We start from the raw sequence: 11,140 nt of genomic DNA, 5'->3' as shown, positions 1-11,140 counted from the left end.
ACACAGGAAGAGGAAGACCATCCACAAGCCAAGAAGAGAGACTGTTCCTTTACGCACAGCTTACAGAAGAAACTACCCTTGCTGGCATCTTGATATCAGACATCTAGCCTCCAGTATAAATTTATGTTGTTTAAGTCACCCAGTCTGTGGTACTTTGTTATGGCAGCCCTAGCAAACTAATATACTCTCTCTGCTTAATTCTAATGTATTTATCATTATGAATCTGAGGTGGATGTTTAGGCTATTGGGAATGCAAAGCATTATGTCTCATTTTTCACTATATTTTCCAAGAACATCATTAATCTAATCAAATAGTAAAATACTAATTAAAAAAAGAATCACCAGAAGAACAGAAAAAGGAAAAAGTAGTTACTTCACAGTACAGAACTACATGTGAGGACTTTGGGAGAGTTGCTTTATATTATAAGCCTTTATGCACATTTTGTTTTTTCATCATTTGCCTGTAGTACTTTGACAAATGTTAGATAGAAGAGATAGGTGGGTGGGTAATTAGAAAGAAAGAAAAATAAACAAACCAATGGGTAATGTGATCACATTTAAACAATCATTTAAACAATTTAAATCAACAATGAAGTTTTGTTTAATTCTCACTTATAAGTTATTCACAGGGGTATTTTGACTCTCTAAAGTTCATAAACAGAATTCAAATCATCCAAGCAGAAGTAATTTGCTGCTTTTAAGCCAAAGCCCTGACTAGCTAGAGAGTTGCCTCTAGGAATTAACCAGAACGAAATCCTGATTAAGCAACTAATTGGCTTGTCTACTAATGAAAAGAAAAACAAAGTACATTTCTCTACCTCCAGACACAGGGTCATAAAAACAGAAGTTTTCAGAACCACCTTAAAGATGTTTAAATCCCTGACAATAAGATTCAACAAGGTGAAGCCTAGTGATGGGAGCGATGAGAATAAACAAGGTTCTGATCCAAGCAGCGAGTCACAGCAACCCACGAGACAGGTATGCTCCCCACATCCCTAAATCAGTCTTGATTCTCATCATTTCTTGTCTGGGGAGGAATTTGAATAAACACTATGATGTGTGATTTCTCTGCAGTTTTACTTGCTACCATCTGGGTCATGGACTGTTTGTCTTTGGGGTTTATCCTTATCATTTTATACATACTGCATATATTGGCTTTAGAATGGAATAATAAATGTTTAGAAGACCCTATTATGATTTGGAAAAGCAAAGTAAGACTTCTCCTTGCTGATTTTCACTTCTACCATCATCCAAAATGAAATCATTTCTCAAATATTAAACTGGTTATATGATCTAGTTCCAACAGAGAATGTCAAACATCCCGGTCTTAGGAAACTGCATTTTAACAGTAATTTCTCTAGACCAGGAGTTCTCAATAGGGAGTAGTTTGCACTCAGGACAATCAGCAACGTCTGAAGATATTTTTGGTTGTCACAGCCCAGGGGTAGGGAAGTTACTGTCATCTAAAGGGGAAAGGCCAGAAATGCTGTTAAATGTCCTAGAATGAACAGGAGAGCCCTTTACAACATAGAATTATCCAGTTCAAACTTTTAATGTTGCCAAAGTGGAGGAACCCTTCTCTGGACAAATATTTGCACAAGTTCTAAGTCTGTTCATCTATAAAATGAGGATGATACCTGCTTTGTAGCCTTGGTATACAAACTAGAGACAGTATAGATAAAGCATATAGTAGGGAATTCCTAAGTGGTAATTATTATCATCATCATTATTAATAATTTGTGTTCTTATGACAGATTTAAGTCCAAATGGTAATTATATGATCAATATTCACTTACAGCTATTTATAGAACAATTTTCATGAATTGCTCACTAGATTTACCTAAAAGCACTATGTAAGATTTTTAGAGCAAGAATTATTTTCACATCTAGGAGAACTGGATGAGAGATGTCAAATACAAACAGGAAGGTACCTCAGGGACTAGCATAGCATGGTCTAATGATTCAGGTTTAAATGAGCCTAGAGTATAAAAAATACCGAGATTACCTAATGTTGGCCCTAGAAAATTTGCCTTCCTTTTCTGATTAACATTGACTGTTTCTGCAGTGGAAAGAAGTGGAGAATGTTCTTTATGAGAGTGCCCTTGACTTTTCTAATACTTGTGTCAAAATAAATAATCTCATACTTTAAAAGTTACTTATATGTTTAAAAACTTATAGACTATCACAAATGTTGAGCTGGGTACTTCCCTTCAACTAGCCTTGTGTTTTTCTCTGGGAAAGTCATTACAGTGATGTATGCCAACTTACCATCATGATTATTTTCCTGCAGAGCACATAAAAATAGCTAATACATTATTCTCTTGGAGAACATAGTAGCTAACAGCAATTACTATGTACCAAGCAAGGTGCTATCCCTTTCCAAGCACTGCTGTATTGAATTCTCATGGGCCCTGTTATAATTTGCTACTTACGCACAACTTACAAATTGCAGAGTCTGGATCAGAACCCTGTTCTATCTGACTTTAGTTCCTGAGAGCTAAATCACTAGGTTATATTGATACAAAACAGAAGGCAAAATGAGCAGAAACTCCTTAGAGAGTTGTCTTTCCTTCAGAAACATTAATATTGGAGAGCTACTCAGACTAGACACAAGTAGGGCAGCTCTTAGACACATCCTGTGCCATTCCTGACAGCCATAATTTGTGGATGTTAATCTGGAAGTCTGCTGGCATCACATATCTTAAAAGTCATACTGGGGAATTATTTGCAACTACTCTTTCCAGTAACATGTTGGTAAAAGAAAAATAGTTTTTCTCCAGTTTCAAATATGCTAAATGTTAAAAATGACACAAAGTTAAAACCCTCTTTTCATCTACAGAATATAACATTTTAAAATGACATTTAAACAACATATTTCTGAAATACAAATCGATTATTTGAGTCCTATAAAAATCTATGAATGAAAAAATCAATTTACATTGTATTTTAAGTGTCATTTAAATAGTTAATTCTCAAACCAAAATATCATATGTAATTCAAATTTGTCAATAACCATGAAATCAAAAACTGCAAACTCAGACTAGTACAAACTCTCTCTCATACTCCAGAATAAGACACTATTCACATAAAACTACATTTATGTACAATAAAACTATGATGGAAATGTTTCTGAATAGCATGATGTAAAAGTATTTGATTGAAGTCAGAAGGCTTTATCACTACTTCATAATCTATCCAGGGATCCATACTTTTCTAACCACTTAATCAATTTCCTATTCAATAATATAAGAATAATAATACCTGCCTTGCCTAACACATATGAGTCTTAAATTAAATCATCTGATCAATTTGCTTTCCAGTTTAAAATGTTTCTGACATACAGTGTCTGAAAATAATGTCAAACTTCACATCAAGGCTTAAAAGACTCTCAAAATCCCTTCCTACTTCACTAGCCTCATCTTCTCACCCTTTTTCCCTTCCAAGCACTTCTGTAGTCTCCCTTCACCTATATACATCTTAGGCTTTTGCTAAACATACGTCCACTGCCTGTAATATTTCCCATGCCTTGTCCATCTGGAAAACAAAAATCTCATCTTGATTTGTAAATTCAGGAGTCACTTCCTTTTGAATAGTGTCCTTCCTTTACCTTCAACTCCAGAAGAACTGACCACTCCCCTTTATGCCCCACCCCTAGCATCTACTAACATTGTGTCATCACTGATAACATTTCATGTCAGTTGCACTGGTGTGTGTTTGTTCCCCCTATGCAGCTGTGAGCAGCTTGGGAGCCAAACTTTCTATGCTCTAACCTTATATCTTATTTTACCCTGTCCCCATGGGAAAATCTTCAGGTATACACTGGCCACATCCAGTGAGATATACTTACATTTCAAAGGAAAGCTTAAATGTTAAGATAAATGATGAGATAGATGCAAATGAAATCATGGAATGTAAAAGAAAGAGAGCTATGAGTAAAGACACCAAGGTACTTTCTTCTTTCCATCATTTTACATTCTACCTCTAAAGACCTAGACTGGGACCAATGCTATGGCTGTAGGAAGTTAGAACCAGGCTGTAGGAAGTTAGAACCAGAACTGGGAGAAACATGTGCCTGGGAGATGCAGCAACCACAGTGAAAAAAACAGACTGTGGTCAACAAACTGTGGAGATTGAAGTTGATTATTCAATAATAGAGCCAAGAACATTCATTTAAGTGCAAGAATTATCATTTTTAGTATATCATAAACAAATGATCAATTTTAATGACTGGCTTGATTATGGAATGAAAAACTCTTATATTTTACATTCAACTTCATTTTATGTAAAATCACATGTACTATCTCTATTTTTTTCTCAAAGGGAGAAAACAAAAATGAAAAGAAATCTCTCAAAACCAAGATGCCTCCAGTTTCAGCTGAAGAGTCATACACCAAAATTCAAGGTAAGAACCCAAATCTGCAGAAAAAAAACCTAAAAAGTAAAATGTATATTTCTCTGAAATGTATTGTCTGATGAAACACCTGTCCTTGACTAGGTAAATTATGTAGGGTCACACTTGAGATTATTTGAAGATCTGGATATTTATAAAAATTATTTCTTCATTCAGTCAGTTATTCAATAGACGCTTTTTTGTCACCTACCACATGCCAGGCCCTGTTCTGTGGGTTGGAGATACAGTGGTAAAGAATATGGGCCAAATTTGTGTTAACATAAGTGTATAGCGAACAATGAAATTTCAGGTAAGTGTTATAAAAACATTAAAATAGATGTGGGTTATACATGTTTAAAGGTTCTCTTCTCTTCGCCCTTGAAACTCCATTAGAAATCTTATCTACTCCTAGGGCTACCACATTCACTTCTACATTGATGATTCCAAATTCATATCAGACCAATTTCTTTTTTAAGACCCTGTCCAATATTTTCCAAGTAACCACTGGACAAATATACCTGTATGTTCTGCTGCCATCCTAAAGAAAGCATGTCCAAAATTTAATTCCTTATCTTCCCCTTCAACTAAGCGCCCTCTCCTGATTTATTTCTATTCCTGGTTCTATTATTTTTTCAGTCTCTCAAAACCTAATTCATGTTTATTCCTCTATCTAGGCTGTTCTATAAAGGAAATTAGTCACCAGATCTCCTTTCATAATGGCCCTCAAACCCACTTCATTCCTTTCCAATTCCACCACTAATGCCATCCTTATTAGTAACTCATGCTTACATGACTCCCAGGCTCTAAGTGATCTCTTCTGATTAGGACTCTTTCACCCAATCTCTCCCCTTTTCATCCATCCCCAACAGTATTAGCAGATTAGTTTCCATTAATCATTATTTTGATCTCACGTCTCTGTTAGTCTCTTCTAAAGAGCCTTAAGTGCCCAATATTGCCTGCAGGACAAAATCTAAATTACTTCATCTGATTTGGTAGGATCTAATGAAATCTATTACCAGCTCCTCTCCTATTTCTCCTGAGTATTAACACTACATTATCACCAATAAAACATAAAAATGATAGAAGAATCACTAGAACAGAATATGCTACTGTTAAATAATGCAAACATACAATTATTGTTACAAAACTAGAGTAAATGTTTTTGCTTTTCATCTATTAGACAAAGGTAGATGTATGATAATTTTTACTAGAACAAATTTTGGAGCTGAAGCACAATTGAGTTTTTGCTAGCCAGAATTTCTATCTCTAAGGAGGAAAAATAAGAAACACGTGAAAATTACAGGCAAGATTGTAAATAAAGAAGCAAATCACAAGAAAGGTTGTAAGTAAACAAATTCCTCTATAGGAATATCCCTACGATCAAATGCTGAAGAAATGGTCCCATTGTCATTATACTTGACTGCTCTTATTTAAAAGAAAAACAAAGAATCTATGTGAAGAAAATAACAATTTAGCAGAGAAATGTAGAATAATCTTGAATAACTGGAGGAAAATAATATGTTCCCAGTTTGGAGGGTAACATTATAAAGATACAGATATAGTTTTGTAAATAATTCATACTTCTATTTTCATGATCTCCTCTCTACCCGCTTTCAACAATATATTTTTAAAAACAAGGGAAGAAAATTCACTTTAGTTTTCTTGATTTTATTTATTTATTTACTTATTTATTTGGAAGTACAAATCTAGGTTTTTATTGTTCTGATTAGAATGTAGAGAATACTTACTGTGTCTATAGAGATCAGCTGGGTTTTTTCACTTTCTTTTGCATTTTCATCTCAGCCAAGAAGACAGCAAAATAGTGTCTTCTAAACAGTCATCATTTACTTACTTGAGGAGAAAGAAAAACAAAGTAAATGTTCTACAATGTTTTTCAACATGAATGCAGTTTAATACTACCTCCTAACTGATTACTAAAGCTAGGCTCTTCAATTGTTAGATTATCTGATTTAAAATGTTTACAATGATGTATCACTGAAAGAGAAGCATTTAATAATCATAAAGCCTCCATTTCTGATAAAAGTTCACACACATATGTTACTTCCACAGATAGTAAGACTCCTATACCAAGAGGATATAATAAAAAAAATGTGTTCTTGACATTTTTTTCCCTCCCACCTCAACAAAAACAAAACATCAACCAAAAGACACCTCTCTTGATTCCACTTCCTCTTTGGCTATTGCCTCATTCCCATATTCTCCTTTAGAGTAAGACTGCTTGAAATAGCTATCTATACTTGTAGTCTCTGATTCCTGTTGTCTCTTTCTCTTTTTTATTTTTTTATTGGAGTATAGTTGATTTACAATGTTGTGTTAATTACTGCTGTACGGCAAAGTGACTCAGATATATATATATATATACATGTATATATATATACATATATATATACATTCTTTTTCATATTATTTTCCTTTATGGTTTATAAGATATTGAATATAGTTCCCCGTGCTATGCAGTAGGACCTTGTTTATCCATTCTATATATACCAGTTTGCATCTGCTAATCCCAAACTCCCAATCCATCCCTCTCCCATTCCCTCCCCATTGGCAACCACCAGTCTATTCTCTATGTCTCTGATTCTGTTTCTGTTTCATAGATAGGCTCATTTGTGTCATACTTTAGATTTCACATATAAGTGATATCATATGCTATTTGTCTTTCTCTTTCTGACTTACTTCACTTAGTAAGATAATGTCTAGGTCCCTCCATGTTGCTATAAATGGCATTATTTGGTTATTTTTATGGCTGAGTAGTATTCCATTGTATATATGTACCACATCTTCCTTATCCATTCATCTGTCAATGGACATTTAGGTTTTTTTCATGTCTTGGCTATTGTGAATAATGTTATAAACATAGGGGTGCATATATATTTTTGAATTATAGTTTTGTCTGGATATATGCCCAGGAGTGGGATTGCTGAATCAAATGGTAATTCTATTTTTAGTTTTCTGAGGAATCTCCATACTGTTTTGTACAGTGGCTGCACCAACTGACATTCCCACCAACAGTGTAGGAGGTTCCCTTTTCTCCACACCCTCTCCAGCTCTTGACATCTTTTTATCAATAGCATTATTTAATCTTCAAATTTTTCAAAAGGAGTAGAAGGTTCTTCTGTAGATCATATAAGAATTTTCATTGCATACAATGAACTGTTGGTTAACAAATGGAGGTATTGAGGAAGAGAGAAACACCCTACAGTAGAAATCAACTCTGCATATCCAAAGGAAAAAAAAGCACAGAATTGTCAAGATAATTCAAACTATAATTCTGTTTTATTTTGAGTTATTTTAATTTTTTTATTGACATATAGTCGATTTACAATGTAGTGTTAGTTGCTAGTGTACAGAAAAGTGATACAGTTATACATATTTATACAAAAATAAAGAATATTTCATATTCTTTTCCATTATGGTTTATCACAGGATATTGAATATAGTTCCCTGTCCTATACAGTAGGACCTTGTTATATATCGATTTTATATACAGTATTTTATATCTGCTAATCCTGAACACCTAATTTATCCCTCCCATAGCCCTTTACCCCTTTGGTAACCATAAGTTTGTTTTCTGAGTCTGTAAGTCTGTTTCTGTTTTGTAAGTAAGTTTATTTATGTCATATTTTAGATTCCACATATAAGTGATACCATACGGTATTTGTCTTTCTCTTTCTGACTTACTTCACTTAATATGGTAATCTCTAGGTCCCTCCATATTGCTGCAAATGACATTATTTCATTCTTTTTTATGGCTGAGCTGTATTCCATTGTGTATATATACCACATCTTCTTTATCCATTCATCTGTAGACATTTAAGTTGCTTCCATGTCTTGGCTACTGTTAAAAGTGCTGCTGTGAACATTAGGGCGTGCATGTATCTTTTTGAATTAGTGTTTTCATTATTTCCAGAATTGCTGGATCATATGGTCATTCTATTTTTAGTTTTCTAAGGAACCTCCATACTGGTCTCGATAGTGGCTGCATCAATTTACATTCCCACCAACAGTGTAGGAGGGTTTTCCCTTTTCTCTACACCCTCTCCAGCATTTGTTATTTGTAGACCTTTAAATGGTGGCCATTCTAACTTGTGTGAGGTGATACCTCATTGTATTTTGATTTGCATTTCTCTAATAATTAACAATGTTGAGCATCTTTCTGTGTGTCTATTGGCTATCTGTATGCCTTCTTTGGTGAAATGTCTATTTAGGTCTTCTGCCTATTTTTTGATTGGGTTGTTTGTTTTTTCATTATTGAGTTGTATGAGCTGTTTGTATATTTTTGAAATTAAGCCCTTGTCAGTCACATTGTTTACAAGTATTTTCTCCCAGTCTTGTAGGTTGTCTTTTTGTTTTGTTTATGGTTTCCTTTGCTGTATAAAAGTTTGATTTGGTTCCATTTGTTTATTTTTGTTATTTCTATTGCCTTGGGAGCCTGACCAAAGAAAACATTGGTACGATTTTTGTCAGAGAATGTTTTGCCTATGTTCTATTCTAGGAGTTTTAAAGTGTTGTGTCTATATTTAACTCTTTAAACCATTTTGAGTTTATTTTTGTGCATGGTGTGATGTTACGTTCTAACTTCACTGATTTACATACAGCTGTCCAATTTTCCCAATATTACTAGCTGAAGAGACTGTCTTTTCTCCAGTGTATATTCTTGTCTCCTTTGTGGATGATTAATTGATTGTAGGTGTGTGGGTTTATTTCTGGGCTCTCTTCTGTTCCATTGATTCATATGTCTGTTTTTGTACCAATACCACACTGTTTTGATTACTGTAGCTTTGTAGTATTGTCTAAAGTCTGGGAGGGTTATGCCTCCTGCTTTGTTCTTTTTCCTCAAGATTGCTTTGGCTCTTCTGGGTCTTTTATGGTTCCATATAAATTTTAGGATTATTTGTTCTAGTTCTGTGAAAAATGTCATGAGTAATTTGATAGTGATCACACTAAATCTGTAGGTTGCTTTGGGTAATATGGCCATTTTAACAATGTTAATTCTTCCAGTCCAAGAGGATATCTTTCCATTTCTTTAAATCACTTTCAATTTCATTTATCAATGTTTTATAGTTCTCAGCATATAAGTCTTTCACCCCCTTGATCAGGTTCATTCCTAAGTACTTTATTTTTTGATGAGATTTTAATATTATGAGTTATTTTATAATAGTGATGGTTTCAAATCTGTAGTTCTCACATAAAAATACAACCTTGACGACATGAAACCAAGAATCACATCTTTGGGATTACAAGTTTATTCTTATTCTTGTTATACTCTATTCAAAGTGTGTTTGTAATCTTAATATTTCCTGGCTGGTAATAAAAGCTCTTTCATGGAAACTTCATTTAATAGAGGAGCTATTTGAGTGGGAAGGAAAAAAAAATAGTTTCATTTAAATTTGCAGACTTAGCATGTCTTCAGAAACTTTAATAGGAATAACAGTTATATTTGAGATATTTTGTTTTGAAAAAGCAAAATTATTACTGTTTAAATATAGCCTCTTATACATGGTTGGTATTTCTGTGTTCTTCACTTCAAAACATGCAGGTGCAATATCATAATATCTGCAGATGTTGATTTCTGATTATAGAACTCTTATCTTCTGCAGAGCCTGGTTTAATTTATATCTGCCATAGAAATGAAGAGCGCAACATATTTTTGATTCAAATAAAGATAACTTACTAAAGTCCTCTTTTGATTACAATCATTTTTCTTAGGCTTCCACTTCACTTATATTACATTAAATGTTTCTTTAAATTAATGTTTTGGTACCAGCATAAGATATGTAAATGACTTACCTAGTGATTTATGATGCCATAAAGTGACTCTATTTGTGTGGAAGTGGATCAAAGTTTGGTGCCCATAACTTGTATGGCTTGGTAAGCTCAATAATGCCCCTCAAGGTATCCATACCCCAACTCCCCAAACCTATGAATTTGTTACCTTACATGGGAAAAAATTGCTGATGTGATTATATTAAAGATCTCGAGATGGTAAGATTATTCTGCATTATCCAGGGGCCCTCAATGTAGTCAAAGGGTCTTTATAAGAAGAAGACAAAAGGGCCAAAGGCAGAAGAAGGAGATGGGATGATGGAAGCAGAGGTTGGATTGATGCATTCTGAAGATGGGGGAAGGGACCATGAACCAAGGAATTCAGGCAGCCTCTACAAGCTGGAAAAGATGAGGAAACAGATTCTCTCCTAAAGCCTCCAGAAGGAATGCAGCCTGTCTTAGACTTCTGACTTACAGAACTGTAAGTGAATAAATCTGTGTTGCTTTAAGCCATTAAATTTGTGGTAATTTGCTACAGAAATAGAAAACTAACATATATGGCTTTAAAATACTCCACACTTTCAAAGTCACAATTAAGAAAATGACATTTTCAGTCCAAACAATCATACAATTAATACTAAAGGCAGTATTTTGTACTAGAGAAAACAGAGTTTGACACCCCTGAATTCAAATTATTACTCTGCTACTTAACTAGTTTTGTGTGACCTTAGTTGGTCAAGATATTTAACATCTCTGACTCTTAGCTTGCTTGTGTATAAAATAAGGATAATACTGTCATCACTAGGTTGTGGGTATGAATTTAATTAATATACATAAAGCATTTAGCATCGAGGTTGGTAAATTCCAATGTTGATAGAAATCAGATAGCTTAAACGAGGATCACGTATGCCCTGTCTAAAGAGCCAGAGGTCACTCGGCTCCGACCAATAGCTGTCATGCGGG

At 34.1% G+C, this 11,140-nt stretch overlaps 1 protein-coding gene across 1 annotated transcript in view; it reads left to right on the top strand.

Moving 5' to 3' along the window:
• Window positions 1-867: 867 nt before the first annotated feature.
• The window catches only part of CNGB3 (cyclic nucleotide gated channel subunit beta 3), a 142,136-nt gene continuing 131,863 nt past the window's right edge, over window positions 868-11,140 (top strand). The window contains exons 1-2 of the mRNA XM_030839258.1: window positions 868-978; window positions 4,321-4,402. Coding sequence (XP_030695118.1) covers window positions 868-978; window positions 4,321-4,402 — 193 coding nt within the window. The remainder of the gene's footprint in view (window positions 979-4,320; window positions 4,403-11,140) is intronic.

The sequence above is a fragment of the Globicephala melas genome, chromosome 17 (assembly GCF_963455315.2).
Source record: "Globicephala melas chromosome 17, mGloMel1.2, whole genome shotgun sequence".
NCBI classification, from domain to species: domain Eukaryota; kingdom Metazoa; phylum Chordata; class Mammalia; order Artiodactyla; family Delphinidae; genus Globicephala; species Globicephala melas.
The sequence above is the reverse complement of the archived record's forward strand: the minus strand, read 5'-3'. Positions and strand labels throughout refer to the sequence as shown.